At 41.7% G+C, this 21,098-nt stretch overlaps 1 protein-coding gene across 1 annotated transcript in view; it reads left to right on the top strand.

Moving 5' to 3' along the window:
- Nucleotides 1–15,179, top strand: part of LOC104467884 (lipopolysaccharide-responsive and beige-like anchor protein) — a gene marked incomplete at its 5' end in the record, with an annotated part of 53,765 nt that extends 38,586 nt beyond the window's left edge. Inside the window, 4 exons of the mRNA XM_010081849.1 lie at nucleotides 4,074–4,175; nucleotides 6,165–6,379; nucleotides 12,992–13,143; nucleotides 15,089–15,179. Coding sequence (XP_010080151.1) covers nucleotides 4,074–4,175; nucleotides 6,165–6,379; nucleotides 12,992–13,143; nucleotides 15,089–15,179 — 560 coding nt within the window. The remainder of the gene's footprint in view (nucleotides 1–4,073; nucleotides 4,176–6,164; nucleotides 6,380–12,991; nucleotides 13,144–15,088) is intronic.
- Between the last annotated feature and the right edge of the window lie 5,919 nt (nucleotides 15,180–21,098).

Raw genomic sequence — 21,098 nt, forward strand, 5'->3', positions numbered from 1 at the left:
AATATTATCTCATCCAGAAATAGCAGGCAGAGTATCTCATATTTCATCGTGAGGGCAGTTTTTCAATTGATCTCTAGTTTGATTTCTTTTTAGGGAGATATTTTTTCTTTAAATGAGTTCCTATGTTTGGCTCAGCTCTTACAGCTTTGTGTACAGACAGAAGGTGGTCTTTTTGGGAATTTACTGATGGATTTAAAATGTCCTGATCCTGTTCTGTCTTGTAACATCACCAAAGCTGAAAAAATAGCAGGGAAGACCCAGCAATGCAAAACAATTTCTTGTTAATCCAGCAAGGCGTATCTTCTTCTGGATGTGATAACTAGAAGAAAGTTTTGACTTTGCTAAGATCCCGCTGTTCCTTTTTAAATATAGTTTCCAAACGTTTTTTCATTGAAAATTTTTTCACTGAAATATCGCCTTAAGCTGACATGATATCATGTGCTCTCCTCTTATCTCCTGAAGCTTGAATTTTATGATTTAAAATGTACTTTAGTCACTTAAGGAAGAGTGATATTTTTTGCTATTTTCTATGGGAAAAGAGCTTTGCAAGCATTATTTATTGAAATGTAGGAGAGTTCTTTTGAAATCATTTGGATGGTTACTGTAAAGGTAAAGTATTCTGTCCATTACTGGAAAATAACTTTACACGTACCTCCTGCGACTTAAATAAATCATCAACGACTTTTGTAGCAACATGAATGTGGCATTAAGATTCTTACAGCATTTAACTTCAAGTAGCAACGCAGCGATGGCAGAGACGAAGGGTATGATTATATACTGTGCTGAGAAAAGCACATCTGTAGGACTGTTGTGTCTTGGTCATTGGTGCTAGGATTTGAACTATCTTTAATCTCATTTGACTTGTTCATCTTCCTTAAGGCTCTCCATAAAGATGCACCGGGTATTCTTTTCAGCCCTTAGTTAGGGTTTGCATCAGTGGTCGTAAACCTGCTTAGCGGACAAAGGCTCTCTTCCCTTTGAAGTCGCTTCCCCAGCTTTTCAAAAGGTCTGCCAGCCGGTTCCTCTAAAACAATTCAGAAAAGTTGGAAGTGGTGCCCCTTAAACCAGCAACAAAATAAAATTTTCTCTTTGCATTATTAAAAACCATGACAATCTTCTGAAGCAGTAACAGTTTAAAAGCTTTTAAAAGAAATCTGTTCTGCTCTACGACCAGCTTTTAAGTTGACCCCATTATTTGGGAAATCAGAGGCTTGGAAACCCCTAAATGCTTGACATTCTTATCAAAGGAGGCAGCCTGACTTTTCACAGGACTCCTCTTTTACAGTATTTATTCAAGTCCCAATTTCCTTAAAGATACTATTCAGATTTCTTCTTTTTTACGTTTAAGTGCTTTCTTTAGAACAAATTAATTCAGTAAACAGCAGATACAATTTAGGAAACACTGATCCTGCCACCTGTAGGTTTATACCCTACGATGTTTGAGGTCAAACCCAAATTCTAAAAGGACTGCGAGCGTTACTTACGTAATTTCACTTTTCTGTTGACTGTGATAAATAGACATGCTCAGTTGCTGTTTCTTGTTTTATGAATCTTCCCCTCTGCATTGCATGGCTATAGCTGCTGCCAGCCTAGCGTAGGTAAAGCCTACACTAATGCGGTTGCTGTCAGCAAGGAGTTTAAGGATTTTGTTTAGCTGCACCTCCTAAAAATTCATTCAGACATTGCTTCTAAGAAATCATCATCACTCCAACATCTTTTATTCATTGCCTCCACTACAGCATTGTACATTTGAAACTTCTCTGGTTTCAAAAGTTTCATTAACATGTGCAGTATAGAACTAGGTTCATTCCTTGCTGATCTATGCAACTATTTGTTAAATGCAATTTCTGAAAGCAAAAGAAAGCAAAATAAAGTAATAAAACCAGGAATCTAGAATTTTGCTAACATAAGCAGCTCATTCCAAAGAAAACAAACTAACAAGGGCTTTAAAGGCAGAAAGCTGCCTCCTGTTTTTATGGCTCAGGGACAACAGGGAGCAAAACGTGGGTCAACAAAATTAAATTGGAACTGGCTGATGAGACTGTTCTTGCTACTGTTACGTTTTCCCCTAAAACTGCAAATTTGTGGCTTGTCTACACAGTGCTCTTTTATGAATCTCCTAAGGTGCCTGCCCCATGATTAGAGGAGGAAAGTTCAATAGAGCAAACTTTCACTGAAAGGTTTGTGAGCGCTGGTGGGATCGGTCACCTGAGAAGAACCTGGGGGTCATTAAGTCAACCCTTATGCTTCTAATTTGTTGGGAGGTTGTCCTTGGCTTCTGAACTGTCTGCCATGCTTCCTGGCTTGGAGTGTGTTTTGCTAAACTTTCTACAAGACAAAAGCAATAGCTTTTAGTGATTATTTATTAAGAGATTTAGGGACGATTCTGCAAGTTGTTCCAAAGCATTTCCAGATTTAAAATGCTGATAGCATATGTGTGTGTGTGTGTGTAAGTGCACAGACACATGTATATAGTGTGTATGTGTATATCTAAGAAGAAACAGATTTAGTTACTTTTCAAAATGTTGTATTTGGGTATAAATAATAGATTATAATGGTAACTGCAGAATAAATGAAATGTTGAAAGGTCAAAGTCCTTGATTTGATAGTTTCTCACGGATTATGACCTTTTCTAAAAAGCCATTCACATTCCTGGTGGCTACACCGTCACTCTGGGAGGTGTTGGAAATGGTCTGAGCAAAAATGTAAAATATTGAGAGCAAGCTAAGCTTTTGCTTATGCAAGCCCAGATCTACACTTCTTTCCCACAGAAGTCTCTCGCTGTACATTTCTGGGTAGCTACCTGCTTTGATATATTTCCATAATTTCTAGCAAGACCCAGTACCAGTGTTGCTGGTACTGCTACGGCTCTACATGGACAAACTGATGACATTGTGCTGTTTGTATCTTTTGGAAAAGTTGTAACCCCAAATAGAATTTGAATGATGTTACCTTGGTAACAAATGGAGTCAGCTGGCCCTCTTATTACTCTGTCTCTTTGCAAGCCTATCTCCTGTTTTTAAAGTGATGAAAGTTCGATTTTACCACTGCTTTAGTGCCTTGCTGGTATCTCACATAGCATCATTTATTATGGAGGGAAGTTATTTCTGCCTGCTGAAAAACTCATCTAATCCTTTTTGAAACTACATAACGTGACCCAGGGTACATTCTTTATATTTTAAATGCTTTGTGAAATGCTATGAATGAACTAATTATATGGTAATATAAAAATACCATTATGATTTCCATGAAATGCTAGTGCTCTTGAAAGAGGGAGATCCAGAGAATGACCAGCGAGTGTAGTTATGAAACTATTTAAAGAGCTTCAGAGCATTTGCTTACCCTTCTTGTGTCTTGACCTGGAGAAAAATTTTTTTGCGTTTAAATGTCCCAGTTGTACAATTTCTTTTACTTTATGGTACCCATATATGCTTGATTACAAAGAGAATCTCAGAAGAAATACACTTTTATTTGCTCTTGTTGCAGGGAAATGTCTTAATAGGAGCAGCGGTAATTAATATCGGGTTTGGTTTTGAAAACTCAGCTGAAATTCAGCCTGATGGTGTACCACGCACCACATCTTACAAGGAACTAGACATCAGACTGAGGTTTCAACACTGTTACCGGAGTAAAATAAAATCAGTCAATGGGTGTTTTACTTCATCTTTGGCACTGTACGTGTCTCCTCTCAGTCACGCTTGTGCTTACTGTGCCTCTTGTAGGAAGAGGTAGGAATTGACTTAGATCTCTTCCTCCAAAAAAAAATAGAGGGGGGAGATGGAGAGAGGGGAAAACACAAAGCTCCACCTTCTGTTTGTTCTTACTGCACACCTGACTTTTATACGAAGGTGCATGAGTAAATGTGCAGGCTGAATTCCTCCAGCAGACTGCTGCTGTACGGTGTCCATAGCGTACAGAACAACCAGCCGTGTGCGAACAGGAGCATAGGAGTGATTTGTGGGGCACACGAGCTCCGGAGAGCAAGGAAACTGAAGACACTTCGGTGATTGAAAGCAGGGGTTTTTGGAAAAAGATTGTAACCAAGGACTGCTTTTATTGTTTTTTCATTGAAGGTGATTTTGCAACTCCTCGAGCTGTTTTGACAGGACATGACTATGAGATCACCTGCGCTACCATTTGTGCTGAGCTTGGCCTGGTAATAAGTGGTTCCAAAGGTAAGGGAGCTGTTGGCATTTCTTCTGTTCATGAAGCTATAATCCTAATGTAAAAAAGAATAGAGTCTCAGGTGGCTGAATTTATTAACTTCATGGTGGGTTTTTTTTCTGACCCTGGTTTAGCTGCTACAGAATTTGAAACCTTTTCAAGCATGTAAAAACTCAGGATTAGTCAGACGTTTACCAGAAGAGGCAACCACACCAGTTTCCCTGTCATGGGCCTACTGGTGACTGTTTCTTTTGGTTTGTTTATCCAGTGTAATTGCATATAGCACACAGTTGGATACAGCTCTTGACTGCCAGGATGGTGAAGAATGTTTGTTATGGCTAACTTCTCAGCAAGGGAAGCAAAAACTAGTTTCAGGAGAAAGAGAGTGTGCTGTCTTGTTTGTTTGATTAAGGGGATATATCAACTACCAACGAAAATTTGTAGTAATTCTGTTTTGGCTCTTTGAGCTTAGCTATAAAGCCTGTAATACGCCCCATTTTTGTTCTCAAAAGACCTGCTTTTGGCAGGCAAATTATCAAGAATGGTGTTGATTCCATGGATATTATAATTTTCCTATTTACTGGCCCAGACTTAATTTTAAACAAGGAATTTCTTAGAATTAGGATCTAATTTGAGACGCTTTTTTCAAAGTTGGGTGTACTCACCATATGCATCTGTGTGTGTTTCTGTTTTATGCGCATGAACAATTGTGGCTTACATGCAAATTGGGTATTTTTTCCAAACAAATTAAAAAGCAGATATTTAGGGCTTCATGTATAGGTTAAAATCTTAATATGAGAATATTGTAGAGTCATAGAATGGTTTCAGTTGGAAGGGACCTTAGAGATCATCCAGTGCCACCCCCTGCCATGGGCAGGGACACCTCCCACTAGCCCAGGTTGCTCAAAGCCTCATCCAGCCTGGCCTTGAACCCCTCCAGGGATGGGGCATCCACAGCTTCTCTGGGCAACCTGGGCCACTGCCTCACCACCCTCATTGTAAAAAATTTCTTCCTTATATCTATAGTTTTATATCTATAGTCTGAGTATACCCTCCTTTAGTTTGAGACCATTACCCTTTGTCCTGTTGCTACAGGCCCTGCTAAAAAGTCTGTCTCCATTTTTTTTTTTCTTTTTTCTGAAAGCCCCCTTTCAGCACTGGAAGCTGCTCTGAGGTCTCCCCGGAGCCTTCTCTTCTCCAGGCTGCACACCCCCAACTCTCTCAGCCTGTCCTGGCATGGGAGGTGCTCCAGCTCTCTTATGATTTTTGTGGTCCTCCTCTGGCCCCACTCCAATAGGTCCATGTCCTTCCTGTGCTGAAGACCCCAGAGCTGGATGCTGCACTGCAGGGGGGGGGTCTCACGAGAGCAGAGTAGAGGGAGAGAATCTTCTCCTTCCACCTGCTGGTCACACTTCTCTTGATGCAGCCCAGGATGTGGTTGGCTCTCTGGGCCATGAGCGCATGCTGCCAGCTCGTGCTGAGCTTCACATCCACCAGTACCCCCAAGTCCTTTTGCACAGGGCTGGTCTCAAGCTCTTCATCCCCCAGCATTGATGAAGATATTAAACAGTACTGGTCCCAATACGGAGCCTTGAGGGACACCACTCGTCACTGATCTCCATCGGGACATGGAGCCATTGATCACCACTCTATGGATATACACCATAATCTCATTTTAGGATTCACAGAAATGTATGTGCTCTCAAAATTAACTACTACCAGTTTTAAAAGGAAATCCACAAAAGAACATCTGTTAGGTGTCTAACTAGTTTTGATAGGTGCTCTAAAATACCTTAATATAAAGCTTTGAAGGAATAAGCTGATCATTTTACTCTCTGGCACCTTTAAAGTCACAGGCTTTCCACTTAAACATGGTGAAAATCATTATAATGTATTATAATAGTGATTACCTAAGTAGAAGTCATTGCTTACTATTCAATATATGATGTCTATAAAGAAGCATGTAAATTGATAACTAGAGATTTTATTCTGTCTCACAGAAGGACCGTGTCTCATACATTCTATGAATGGAGATCTACTGAGAACATTAGAAGGTCCTCAAACATTTGAAGGTCCTCAGAACTGCCTGAGACCAAAACTTATCCAAGCTTCAAGAGAAGGCCACTGTGTCATATATTATGAAAACGGCCTCTTCTGTGTATTCAGCGTGAACGGGAGACTGCAAGCCACTATGGAAACAGATGACAAGATAAAGGTGAGCGTACTCAAATGCGTGTTAAGGACTGTCATTTCCAATGTCAGTAAAAGCTGTCAATGTTGGGCTTGTGTGGAGCTTCTCTCTATAGCCAGGCCATAGAAATATATGGTCCCAGACCATCATAGCAGCATTCTGAAAAAATTGTAGGTAAGGGGACTGTAGTACTGGTTTTAATTTTAGAATAAGTCTGTTCACATAGTAAGGAACATCCTGTAGGCATTGCCTTGCTGACCAGGAGAGGTCGGGCTACTTCTTTACATGTGAATCTGACAGCAGGACGTTCGTGGATGTGCTGGTTTGGATGTTGGCTTTCCCATTTTTGGCATCTCTGTCTACATCCCGTTGTCTTAGCTTGAGACAGCGCGTGTTGTGCTGAGCTTCAGGAAGTTTACAGGCATATGTCTATGTCTCAGCTCTTTAGCCCTTAAGTCTCTATGGCATTTGCTGAGCAGGCAGCTGGGTTCCACATTTTTATCTGCAAGAGACATGAAGCAAGTCCAAAACTACGCAGGAGGGATTTTACGCATATGGTTTTATGGAAATTACTTGATAATACAAAATGCAGGTCTTTTGACAGTTCCTATGAAATAATACCTATGAAGCAGAGCAGAACCTGCCAGCTGTACAGCAAGGAAGCAAAAATGTCAGAAGAATACTTCCCTTGAATTAAAAATATCCCTACTTTTTCCTTGAATGAGAAAGGAAGGGGAAGGAAAGGGGAAGGGGAAAAAAAATGAACAAGTGTTACCAAATCTACTAGCAAGTTAGAGAATGCAAGAAAGACATGAAGCAAGATCACATTGCTGGGTCGGCATTCAGGCTACCTGAATTATCTTAAGGTACAGTCTCTATGCCAGTAGTCGTGGTCTGAGAGGCACAGAATCCCAGAATGGTTGTGGCTGGAAGGGACCTCTGCACTCATCTGGTCCAGCCCCCCTGCTGAAGCAGGGCCAGCTACAGCCAGTTGCTCCAGACCATGTCCAGGTGGCTTTTGAATATCGCCAAGGATGGAGATTCCACAGCCTCTCTGGACAACCTTTGCCAGTGCTCGGTCATCCTCACAGTAAAGAAGTGTTTCCCACATAAAAGTATTTAACTGTTCGCCATCAGCCAGGGGAGACTTCTGTTGTTGTAAGCATATAGCAGTACTGCACATCCAAGCTGACTTTCATAATCTGATGGAAGAGCCCAGCAACTACGCTTGAGTTGAAAACTCTCAAAAAGTTTCTGCTTTATTTGGATCAGGAAGAACATGCCTCTTTGTCCTCATGTTCGTTTTACAGAATTATTCTTATTTCAGGTGTTGTGCAAAATTGTGAGCATTTTAAAATTTGCTTGTGTTCCTCTCTTGACTCTATTCGTAAGATGGAAGAATGTGTCGATATATTTGAAAGAATTTCGGTCTTCATCATTTCCATTTTATAGCTTGCATTGAACACTGAATGCTCTGTTACCACTGCAGTCCCCAGTGTAGTTCAGTATATTCCACTTAAAACCTTACAAAACTCTGTTGTGTACTATATTCTACTAATCCAGCATCCCTTATGTTTTCAAAATGTCAGATAGGTTGATGGAGGAATATGCAGAAATAACTCCCTGTGTAGGTCTCCTTTCCATAGTGCGAGTGCTGTCTGCAGGGGTGAGAGGCCATTCCAGCTTTGGATGCTGGGGCAGCCACAAGTGTGCTTTGGAGACTGGGGAAATTAAGGAGGAATGTGTATATTTCTGTCCCAAGCCATTTTTCCAAATTAATGTAGATTCTTGGTTCAATTTTTTTCACCTTTCCTCAAGTCTCTGAAATGGTACCTTTGGCTGTCCTTGTGCAAATGCTTTGGAGATTTTCAGCCTACCCTTCATCTTGGTTCTTTCCATAAAGCAAATACATATCACAGGGTTTTTCTCCTTTTGCAATAATAATGTTGATAATCTGTCACTTTCAGTTGTGATTATGTTGTCAGCTAGGCCAGCAAATCTGTAAAATATCTAGAAATCCCTGGCCGGCTAAAACAATTTCTGTAGTGTTTCAGTCGGTACCCACAGCTTTCGGAACGCTGCTAGAGGCAATGGAAGTTCTGCTCTCTGAGGGCCAGAATTACATACGGCCAGGGGTTTGGGTTTTATTTGGGTTTGTTTTGTTTGCTTTCTCTCCCAGTGCTCCCAGTTGGGCTTTACGCTTAAACAATCTACACCAGCTTTCCCAGTGCTTCTGCGCTATATCATGTTAGGAGGCAAGTGGCAACGGCGTGATTAAAGTAGGGGCTCTGAAAATGAATAGTACCTACCCGCGGGCTGTGCTGACACTTTGCTTTGCTTTTTGCTCAAGGAGGATAGAAAAGGCAAGGAAAAGGTGGTAAGTGTTGGATCTGTAATGTAAATCTCTAGTATATATTTTCCTATGGTCATAAGTGTTGAATCCCTAGTGTAAAATTCCGGTTTCTGTTTTTCGATGGCATGATGGACCTGTATTTCAGCACGTTATTGAGGAAACTAGCCCTTTTCAATAGTGACGTTTGGAACAACATTCTGATTTTCTTCCTCCTGCTATTCTCGTGCTAGAAAAAATGGCAGGCGCTCTGGGGAACTGCAGAGTCTAATCAATGCCTTCCACCTGTTTTTGTTTTACATCCTGGAGTGCTCAGCGGAGCTTAGGCATATCGCCGTCCATCTACCGTGTAATGTTTAGATATCTTAATGAGTAACTTCACTCTAAATAGTCTGCTTGTTCGGAGAAGTAAAGTTATTTTACCCTAAACAAAGACCGTATGCTGTTTCACCCAGAGGAACCAATTTATTTTCCTTTCCTGAGTCTGGTTTGAAAAGTGGAAGTGCCCACAAGCCTCCCGCTGCTGGCAGCCAGGGCTGTCACCGTGTCAGCTCTTGCCTTTTGACAAAGCACCGCCTTGCAAAAAATCCCAGATGCTAAAAGGGATTTGTGCAAAGTTTTTGAGACTTTCCAAGGAAATCCAAGTCAGAAACGCAGCTTTTAGAACCTCGCTGAAATTGTGCACTTTGGGGGTTATTTGAGAGCCTGAAGTTCGTGTTGTGAGAGAGATTAGTTGCAGAGTTGTTTCGGTTTCATACCTAGCAGGATCGCAGATAAACTACACTGGGGAAAAGCAGAACAGTTGAACTGATTCATGTCGTCTTCTATACCAGATGGAGTACTTGGGAGTAAAAGCATCCTTTAGTTTGGGAAATCTTGAAGGGCATGTCAGGGAACTGAAATGTTGACAGGGTGACCTTTTCCTTCCATTCATTCCTTCATTCAGATACATAAATATATATATATATATAGGCAAGTAGCTGAGGATTTTTTTAATAAACAAAAAAAAATCAACATCTTGTCTTCTTGACAAGCAAATGACTTAGTAAAATTGCGTAGGTATTAGTAAGGGTTCAAAGCCCGTACTTTATTTAATCAAAAGATCACAAACCCCCCTGCATTTTGCAGGTAGGGGAAGAGTTAAAGATTAATGGCTTTAATTTGCCTTTTAATATAGCATTTCTTCAGTGAAAGCCTTGAGTATAAAATCCAACTGAACCATGACCATAAGGTTAATGGATTTTCATCAGCTGAATTTTCTAAGTGTAGCAAATAATTATTTGTCACGGTCTTCATTGCAATTTGAAAATACCCTTAGGAGACTGCCAGTGCTGGAGAGAAGAAAAAACCAGCCTGTATTGATTTTTGCTTCTAATGAATAATGTTTTTTAATAATTGTGGGTGGTATGTTAGATCTCATGATCACCTACTTAGTGCACGCAAGTCCTAGATAATTTTCACAGTTTGTGAAATTGTCTCAGTTTGTTTTCTCCCCCTTTCTTGCTGAGTTATTACACTCTTCTAAGAAGGTCTCTAAATTAATTTTGAAGCTCTTTGGGGGGAAGCGCTTTGGGAGGTGCTTAGCAGATTTTTGTAGGCTGGTAGAAACAATCACAGAAACAATTTATGGTTGGAGCATTTGGGTTTTTGCAGAAGCTTCAGCTCAGAATACTCAGCTCTAGCCTTGGTTACTATTCCATTTTCCATAGTTAGATATGGTTGGAAAGAACCCCCTATATTCTGCTATATATTGCTTCTACATGTACACGTATGTGTTGTCATCTTAATTCAAAACACAGCTGGAACACATTTAGCATCTATTTTTTTCAGTGTTATAATATTTTGTTTGCAGAATGTTTGTATTTAAATTACATTAATTTTAAAGCAATTGTGTAAAATAAAACTTTAGCAAAGTGATTCATTCTGATTACTTGGGAGTTGTTCCAGTAAACACTCAAAACTGATAATAGAAAAGTCACTTATAGAAACTCTACCTTAATGTACATGTTGCACATCATCTGATTCTTAAAGGATGTAGCAGAGCACAGCAACACAAAACCCACAGATGTGCAATGCGTCTGACTCCAGTTAGCGCTGTTCACACAGTAGTATCTTGTATATTTTGGTTTCTTGGCTTGTCAGCACTGTGGATAAACACTTTAATGTTCTATGTATATAACATTTTTGTGTTCTAGTTTCTCCCGTTTTTGTGGTGCCCACACTATAAATTCTGTATATTAAAAAGCAACAACTTCCTTTTCCCGAGGAATTTCAGATCCCAGTATGTGGCAAGTTTTGCACATGGAAAAACTGTAGCAGCAGAGATTGCAAGTGCCAGAATACTTGTAGACTTCAGCACCAAAAGAGATGTTTGCAAGGTCCTGTCACCAGTGCTTTCTTCTGTTTCCTAAATTTACATCTTTGAGCTGGAATTTTGCATGTAGAGTATCATCTTGAGGCAATGTCCTTGCCTTCCAGGGACAATGTTCCAGTTCAAGTGGATCAGCCCTTTTGTACAGTGTGTGTGTGTTTGGAGTATAAAAGCCATTGCTCTGAATATCTGTTCTTAAAACTTGTGTGTCTCTCTGCCTTGGGTCAGGAAGCTGAAATTTATCACCAGTCAGTCCTGGTGTGAAGAATGTCTGTTTTGTTGAAAAGCTGCCCAAATTTAGCTGTTTGACAAATCTCAGGTTAAGTGGAGCAAGGGTCAAAGAAATGCCGCGGCAAGAAATGGGATGAGAAAGGGGAAGGACTGATGGGGAAGCAGAGGAGAAAGAAGAGCAGAACCAAGGCTGGAACCAAGGACAGAATGAAAGAGATGTTTGCAAGAGCAGCAGGAACAGAGAGGTGGAGATGGGAATGTAGGAACTCATCACACACTGAGAAGAGACAAGAAGAGGCAGAAAGAAGTGAAGGAAAAATAGGAATTGGAAGTAGAAGCGATGGAGTTAAAGATTAGGTAGGATCAGGAGTTTAGTACTATACAATAGTGCTGCATAGTAGCAAAGTTCTTTGGTGTTTTGTTGTTTTTTTTTTATAACAGCAAATCCAGAAAGCAAGGAGCGAAGTTGTTTCTCACTGTTCTTTCTTTGTGCTCAACTGAAGAGGATGATGGGCTGCTGCTGTGCTGAGTGTTGGGTGCAAGCATGAAAGTAGGGAGCAGTGAAGGGAAAAACCAGAAATCAAGCTGGGGATTAGAAGTCAGGAAAAGAACTGAGAAGAGGCATCTGGAAATGGGAGGAGAGAGTATAGGAAAAGGTTTGGGCTTACAGGAGTTATTCATAATGGTCCAAGTTATTCATAAGGGTCCAAACTGTAGGTTTAGGGGTCTTGATCTTGGTCGTAGCTCATGCTGACGTCACTCCACATTCAACTTTTTTGTTTTGCTTTTCTGGAAAACCCTTCTTATTTTAATAGAATTTACAGGTCAGTTTTTCTTAAACAACATTTTGGCTTATTTAAACTGGCAAAATCCCTCTTTAAGGAATATTTCTCATGCTTCCAGGAATTTTAATATCTGATAGTATCATCTGGTATAATCATCAGGTAACTGAGGAAAGTTGCTGTTCTTCCAGATGCTCTGTATCTATCATGATTTTTTTCCAATGCAAGAAAGATCAAAATAGAGTAAAGACTCCTGTTTCAAGAAATCTTTGATGTGAAAACCAAGGATATCCAATCTTTCTCCCTGATCTGGGTCCCAAATCAAGATTTCCAGTGTAGGTTTGCCATCAGTCCCCGTGATCCATGCAAAATCAGGATATAAACCATTGGATCTGTCCCAGGTAGTTTCAGGATAGATGATGAAAGGAAACACAGTCCCTGTTAAGAGGGATCATTATCTTATTAATCCAGAGCAGGAATCTAAAAACACTGGTCTAATATTAATTTTTGTCATTTGTATGACATGTCAGTTCCCTCCATCATTCAGCACGTTGACAGACAGGAAAGGAGGATGGCTTCTGCTAGGCTGGTATGAAACACTGGGGGGGGATGTCAGGTCCTCTATTGTAGTGCCAGTGCTGCTGGATCTTGTAAATCTAGCCTCGTATTAGATCTTTGAAATATGGAATATGTCGCAAATGAGGTAAAACAAAGAGACTTGTGCATAATAACATTAATTCTCTTGCTCTGTAGAATAACATAACAATAATACCGCTTCCCAAAAGCTTGGATTGCTATCATGTCTCCCTAGACATTCAGCTGTCAATATGAAACTTTTTATGAAAGAGGAAGAATAAGAGCAACATATTTATCTGACAGATATCCCTGTGGTTTCCCCTTAGGCCATTCAGCTGAGTCGCGATGGACAGTATCTGCTCACAGGCGGAGACAACGGCGTTGTCATGGTGTGGCAGATGTGGGACCTCAAGCGGCTCTTCGCCTATCCAGGGTGTGACGCTGGAATCCGATCCATGGCCCTGTCGTACGACCAAAGGTCAGAGCAAAGTCTGGTCTTCGCAAGAATTTCAGAGAATATCTACTTACAATTACATTGTATTTCTGTTTTTCTTCTGATTTTGATTTTCGGTGGATCACAGGTCCTGATGATTATACTGAGAGTCCTGTGCTCGTGTCAGTTTCTTTCTAACATGTCATCTTTAGTGCAGATAATATTTTTCAGGATTTCAGTTCTTGAAGGAATGAAGAGAGATTCAAGAAATGTTACTTCGCAGCCTTTCAGGCTATGTTGATTTATTGGCCTGTGCCAGTGTACAGTACCGGTCACAGGGAGGTGGAAGGTTACACATGAGCTATTCATTTTCTTCTTTCACTTATGATACAAATCACATCCCTAATTCCAGAGCTTTATGTTAAAAACAGAACAGTCAGAATAGTTGCACAATAGGATTCCTCCCATAAATCCATATTTTGCACATACTAATTTTCATTTCTAGAGCAGTTATTTTATCCACATAAAACATGACCCTCCTTGAAAATGCCTTCTACTGAAGACTATCAGTTAATATTTTTACTGCATTTTGACATTACGCTTTCCAATGCGTCTGTACTTCAAAGTCCTTCTGTGTGTTTATCACAAAAATAGAGTTTATTTACAAGATGAATGTTTACCATTTTATTTGCACACTTTCAGCTTGCAGGCTAGAATTTTGTTTCCTTAGGTGTATTTGCTTCGTGAAGTTCCTGCATTCTGCATTTAGAGAATCATTAAACTGTAATTAATGGCGTGTCCACCAAATCTTTGCATGTCAATAAATTGAAATTTAATATGAACATCTGTAAATGTATCCACGTGCTCAAGTTAGGAAGCTGTTGGCTTTGGGTTTGAAGGCACCAAAACTCCAAAGAGATACACTCAGAGTATTTTCCTGAGTAATTGCTCAGTAATTGCAGGTAATTACTGACAGTAATTTATTTGGTATGCATGAATGTATGTGTTTGAGTGTGTAAAAAGGAAGTTTTAACTGAATACAGAAACAAGCAAAATGGTGCTCCTGGAATAGTGTGATACAATCAAAATGCGGTGTTTTGATGATCTCATATTTAGTCTTTGTTTTGAAGGAAAAATGACAGCTTTTGACTCTGAATATTATTTTTTCATTCTAAGGCTTTTTTTTTCCTAAAATGCCAGAATTTTGTATGTCCTCATATGTTTGGTTTTCATCAAACTTGGAGCCAGTAGAAAAGACGATTGAGAAACTCTTGTAATGTGTGCTGTGGCAGGGCCGTGGCTTTTCAGACAGACCTCAGTTATCTCTAGTAGCAAGCCAACGGTAAGGAGTTCAGAAAGGAGTGCCTCAGTGAGCAAGCACAGTGATTGCTTTCAGGGACTTTCAATCCATCAAAGCCTTCAGATTGCTTTCAAACCCAAACACCAACGTTGCCGACCGAAATCCTGCGCCCATATCCAATACCTTCAGGTAAATGATGCGCTTAAATGGGGAAGGTGAAACTGAAATGAACACTTCTTCCAACCTTCCTTCACTCTGCTGCTTCACCAGGGCTTCATCCCACTCCCATGCCCCCCAAAAAAACAACCAACCAAGCCCAAAAATAATCTCAGGAAATCTTGCAGGACAGCGATGCTGGGAAACAGTTTTGTTGTCTGACTCTCACCTGTAGCTTCAGGCTGACCATACAGTCTGTCACGTGGTGTTTTGTGTGTTTTGTGATCCATCAATCTGCTGTCAGAGCTGGTGCAGACGGAAATTTTAGCCAAATCCAGCTTGCTGGAGTCCTTGGAAGCCCAAGATGGGAGCCCCCAAAGCCTGACTTTGCTGGTCGGTGGAGCACTGCCAGCTCTGGCTGTCTTCGGTGGACGTTGGTCGTTGGCTCGGGTCCGTGTGCGTCTATTGGTGTCACTCTTTGGTGCGTTGACTCGTATATCTGAACTAACAAACCCGCTATTGTGCCTTCCGTAGGTGTATAATGACCGGCATGGCATCTGGGAGCATAGTGGTTTTCTACAATGATTTCAATCGTTGGCACCACGAGTATCAAACCAGATACTGATCTTCACGGCGAGCAAGATCAGCACCAACGTGGGCAGCTGTGGTCAGAAGGAAACCGGACCCGGCACGCCTCCCTGCGTGTCTCGCCACCACACTGTTCCGTATAAATAGCTCTATTACAGCTGAATGTAACTTAAATACGCTGGAAGAAGCAACCTATTTTTTAAAGTTAATTGCTATTTTTGTAGACCTTGCTTGACTTTTTTGGGGGAAGGGCAAAAAAGCAGAAAATGGCTGCTGGGTTCTGTAGTTAAAAAAATTATATTTTTAGTCATAATAAGAAGTCTATTTTGATCCCTGTATGTAAAAGAAACCTAAAGACAGTTCAAACTCACATTCTAGCTATATTACGAAGAAACGGATTTTCCATCTGCAGCTTTATCTATAACCTCGAGGAATATATGATTTTAACATAACAGAAATGAATAACCGTGTTTGGGGAACTTTAATCTGTGCTCTCCGTGCTACACTTTGTCTCGTACTTTTCCAGATGATTGTACTCCATCAGCACTGACGTTTCTGGGAATCAACAGTAATATTTAAATTATGGTTAATGTAATTTTAGACTTTGCAAATTGTTTCCATCAATGTTACTATTCAACCATGTTTCTAGGCAGATAGTTCTTTTTCAGTTGTAGTTTTGTGCCGTTCAGAGAGAGAAATCGGAAGTGGAGTTTGTGTTACATCCTGTCTGAACCCTTCTAGTTTCTACCTGGCACCTCCTTCAAAGCACACCAAAATGTGGATTGTTCCTCAAGATCAGAAAGGCTATTTGGAGCCTCTAAACTCCGATTAGAAACCCCCAGAGGCAGGGATTTGTTTCATGGTGCAAGTACCAAAGCACACTTTGCTGGTTGGCTGTGAAAGCACTAAAGCAGGTGTTTGCTGGGGCGCAGCCGCTCTGCACCTGCAGCAGCACTGGACTTGCAGGCGACTTTCTTTTCTTTTTTCCCAGAACTGACCCCTGCAGTCCTGTAGCACATGCCATATTCCTTTTCTGCATATAGCAACAGTCTCTTCTGTATTTTTGCTACCACCAAATCCAGTCAGCTCCTGCCCACACATGTTCAATTACCTCTTTCTTTTAGGAAATGGAAAAATAATTTATACTAAGGAACAATAAGTTATTTTGGTGTTGCACAAATCTACTTTTCTACAAGATTGCTGTGCAGAATTCTGTGAAAATATTTGTGAAAAGAACTGTTCTTGTTTTGTAAGTCTGTATTGCATAAAAATCCTCTTTGTATGTTGTGATCTCTGAGTTGAAATCTACATTCCATATCGGTATTGATACGTACATTTCTCTAGCTGCCTACTAGAGCAGTTCTTGGTTTTTCTAAGCGTTTAACTACTATGTCTTTCAGTAAAGATTTGGAATGAGAAAATTCAGTTTGTGTGACAAATAAAATTTCATTTGTAATTGAGAGCGTCGGTGTAGTACTGGCTTCTTGCCGTTCCGTGTACGTTCACGTAGAGGTGCCATGGCCAAAGCGTTGAAAGTACTCTTGGTGTTTGTGACTTTTTCTGTGCTCTCTGCATTTTTATTCTGATATGGTTCTGGTGGTATCAGTAGAGTTACATGTTTATGTTTTGTGCAGCAGAAGGATGATGCGGTGAAGCGAAGGCTACAGTTGTAACGGCTGTGCTAAGTGCTCGGTATATTGAGCAGTAACACTTGTTATGCAAAACTTGTTCAGCGCCATTCATACCCTTCTGTCAGAAGGTTTCAGGGGGAACTGGTATGCTCCTGAAGTGCAATTTGCATTTTTCTCAAGCCAGGGGTGGGATTCCTAGGCTAGGTGGAGGGGAAAAAAACCAAATGTTGCTGTGGCCAGGTGTATTTTGCCAAATGGAAATCCTTTATGGACCCCTGCTGACTGAGGAGCAAATTTATTATTGATAGAAGTAATGGTCTGTGATCTCAGAGCCAAAATACTTCATGAGGAGTTGATTTGATAGTTTGCTTGTTTCAGAAAGAGCCCTGTTGATCGCAAGGTGCTTTCCCAAGCCGAAAGCGTGACTGTGCCGTGCGTGCTGTCCTGAGCGGGATCCAGCTGCGCGATGGGATGAAGCAGTCCTCAGGGACGCAGCAGCAGAGGTGCAGTGTGGTGGTTTGCACATTCCCAGCCCTGCAGCCCTTCCGTGGGAAATCTTCACCTTTGGTGAGTAGGACATTCTCCCCTCCTTCCGTGGGTGAACAGGCACACCCCAGGCACTGTGCTGGGGCCAGGCTTGCCCTCGGGAGCACAGCTTTGGCTGCGCTAGTGCATGGTGTGCTGTTTGAGGTGGGGAAAAAAGGGTTAAATTTCCAGCTATTTAAGTATTTGTTAGGCTGTTGGGGCAGCACCTGTGTGGGGTGGATTGCCTGAACAGGGTTTAATCAGCAGGTGCCAGGCATTAACCTGGAGCTGGGCATCGCTAGCTGTTACTGCAGAATGTTCCTGAAAAGAGGGAGCTGAGCCCTCTATTTCTTCAAAATTCAGAAGGAGCATTTATGAACAGTATTTTACGTGAGAGTCTGTGTTTTCTTCTGTTCTGGTGAGTTCAAATGGGTCTGGGGTGAGCTGGGGCTCATGCAGGTGCTCTGGAAAGCAGTGGTTGCTGTTGAGAGCAAGGCTGGTGGGGGAAATACTTAGAGCAAGGAGCTAGAAATCCTTTCTAAGGGTGTGAAAATTGCTGAGATAAATGCTGTAGGGTCTGGCAAGAGATGGCAGCTTCTCTGGAGGCAGGTTTGTGTTGCGGTGTTATTGCAAAGGAAGATGAACGCCATAACACTCAGAGAATATTTCTCTGGTTCTTGGCGGCGTTGTGCACTGTGTTAGCAAAAAGCTGCCACAGCTGGGAAGTGCATCTTGTGCAAAGTGTGTGCGTTCATTACTGTTTCTGGTCCTGATGTACTTTTGGTCCTCCTCCACTTTGTTTCTGCTAAAGACCACAGCTCTGCTGGTTTGGCATTTAGCAGGATAAATGTCCAGAAGAGCTCATGCGAGGGCAGGATCATACAGAGAGTTCCCGGAGGCTGTTCTGCTGCTGGAGGTTGCTGTGTGCTAGGACGGGGAGAGTTTACTACTACCATGGCACAGGGGTAGCTGGTTTTTACAACTACTGTCAGCACTTGGCGTGACTTTGGGGTTCTCATTGTAGTGCTAAAAATACAAAAATTGATTTTTCTGTTTAGAAACATTAGGGAGAACCTTTTGTGCTGCGGTGCTTTTAGTGTGTGGGGTCAGGCTGGGGATTTTTAAGGAACATATTGTTCCAGAGAACTGAACAACAGCAACAACTATAAACCAGCCCGTGTTTTTCATACGGAGCTGGTGTCCTAGAACAAAAAACACTTTTAATAAATGCTTGTAGTAGCAAAAGGAACTTCGAAACAAAGGGACTTGTGTGGGAAATGAATTTTATTGCAACTTTAGCCAGGACACAACTGCTGTTGGAGGCATTGAATCAGAACAGCCTAGATGTGGCGACTGTCCGCGTTGGAGCCGCTCCAGTTCACGTCCCGAGTTTCATGTTGGCAGAGACTGAAGTGCGGTTGTGCTGTGGCATCTCTGTTTTTCTTTCTCTTATACTCAGAAGTAGTTCAAAGGGAATGAAAGATGACTATATTGTTTTTAAGAAGCTGGCTGCATCCCAGTGGAATAAAAGCAGAGCTGGGCTGTTCTGCGGGTGCTGCTCTGAACCTCCGAGGCCATTCCCATACAGGGTTAGGATATGTGTGGAAAGCTCGAGCTGTGTCACTCGCTTGGATTTCCCACGTGATACAAAATTGTATGAAATCCAAGATAGTTTACTTTTATACAGAACCAACCTAAGATCCTCAGTAAACTCAGACAGTTGGATGATGCCCGTCCATGTTTATGTGTCATAATGTAACGCTGCAGTTTCAAAGCTCTGGATCATACCCTGTGGGAAATGGTTCCTGAGATTGTTTAGATGTGCTGAAATTCATGCAACCTGAAGCCTTGCCCTTCCAATGCAGCTGGTCTCTTGAGGAAAAACTTGATTAAAACAGACAAACCGAAGTTTGAAAGAATAAATTCTAACTTGCATCTGTAAGTAGTTTATTTAAATTGAGATTTCCTATTATAAAGCTGCATGTTATTATAAAGAGGATGTAAGTATTTCACAACTTTTTATAAATGATGGGAAATACAACTGCTTTCTTGTAAATGAATTGAGATAATCTCAGAAAGCAGAGTCTTGAAGCCAGAGAGATTTGTCTGTTTAGTAAAAAAGCCATTTTGATGCATGCTTTGGAAATCATGCTGTATTGCGCAGCCATAGGCAGAGGCGTCGGAGGAAAAGAGAGCACACACCACGCGCTCTGTTCTGCACCTGCCTCAACTGACCCCTGTGCAGTCTGTGCAGCTGGGTATGAAGTTATAACCTCAGTAGACTAATGCAAAGTCCTCTCTGAGAATTAGTAACTTTTACACTTTCAGCTTTGGTTTGCAAGGCCCGGCACACTCACTATTGTATAAATTAACATGGAACGAGTAATATGCTCTTTTAAGAAGAAAGCCCTGTGGCTTTGGCGGTGTCCTTTAAGGTCTGCTGGCGCAGAGCAGTGTGTCTAGAGGAGGGTGCTCTTATCCCCCAGCTGGACCCCTGAGAGAAGGAGCGGCTGCTGGGGCTGTATGCTTGCTCTCAGTGTGACGTAGGATGCACATCCCTGGTCTGTGTTCCAGCTGCTGCAGGAAAAGAGGCTGGAACCGCTCCAAGCCCAGCACAGGACTCCCAGCTCCTGGTGCTCTTGCTAAGCAAGCTCCTGTTTTCAGTGCACTGTAACTGTCACGTGAGGAGCACACCACGCTTAATATTACCACGAGTACCTCTAGCAGCTTGCACTGCAGTTTTTGAAAAGTGGTTCTGTTTGCCAGGCAGCGTCTGGTCTCTCTGCACAGAGAAAGGAAAAACCATGGCCTATGACTCAGACCTTACTGACAGAATGGGCTTCTCAGTCTACAGAAGTAATTCCTGCCCAACACATGAAGTAATAATTATATACTTTGAAAGGTATCACAAAAAGTTGTGTTTTTTTTTTAAAGCATCCAGAAGATCCTGAAGTGATGCAAGTTAATTGTATATTTCTGTCCTCTGTTTGCTGGAGGGGAAGAGAAAAAAACAGGATTCCTCCAGCTCCAGGTCAAAATCTGAGATTCTGATCTCAACAGCATGGAATATGCAATCTGCATCCAGAAACCATATCAGTTCTTTGAAGTACAGTCGGTGCATATGTTTCTCACCGCACCATAGATGAGCAAACAGTTCTGAATCAAAAAGCTGGGTTTTAAAGCAAACAGGTAAAGTGCAGCTGTCTAAGAAGAATTAGGAATAGTAGTAGGAGACTGAATGTAAAGCAAGGCGCAGGTGAAATAGTGGTGGAACTTCCAAGAATGTCAGCATGCAGAGATATCGCTGTAGCAATGCAGAGATAGTCAGCTGCACTGTACCGGGGAAAGGTGTTTAGCAGGTAGGAAAGGGAAATGTGAAAGGACAGTTATTCAGAGGTGTCAGAGGTGTTCAGAGGAACCCTCAGAAAGGTAACCTGTCTGGAGTGTAACCCTTGGAAAGGAAGGCAGTAGTGGGGGGCAGGACCTTCGTTCGTCCTTCCTCCCTCCCTCCCTTCCCCCTGCAATCCGTTACACCCTCTCCTACCTCCCATCCAACCCTCACCCACCTACCTTTGCCACAACTCCAATTAACTCCAGTCTTTTCTTCCTTCCTTCTGTGACAACCTCACATTACCACTTCTTCTTCACTTCCCGCTTGTGATGGGTTAGCCCTTGGCTCGGGGCCAAGCCACACACACCCGCTCACACAATTCCCACCCCCACCCAATGATAGGGGGGAGAATAAAAGCGTTAAATGGTAAAAAGGACTCTTGAGTTGAGATAAGGACAATTTAATAACT

This window comes from Pterocles gutturalis, unplaced genomic scaffold (genome assembly GCF_000699245.1).
Source record: "Pterocles gutturalis isolate BGI_N339 unplaced genomic scaffold, ASM69924v1 scaffold2584, whole genome shotgun sequence".
NCBI lineage: Eukaryota > Metazoa > Chordata > Aves > Pterocliformes > Pteroclidae > Pterocles > Pterocles gutturalis.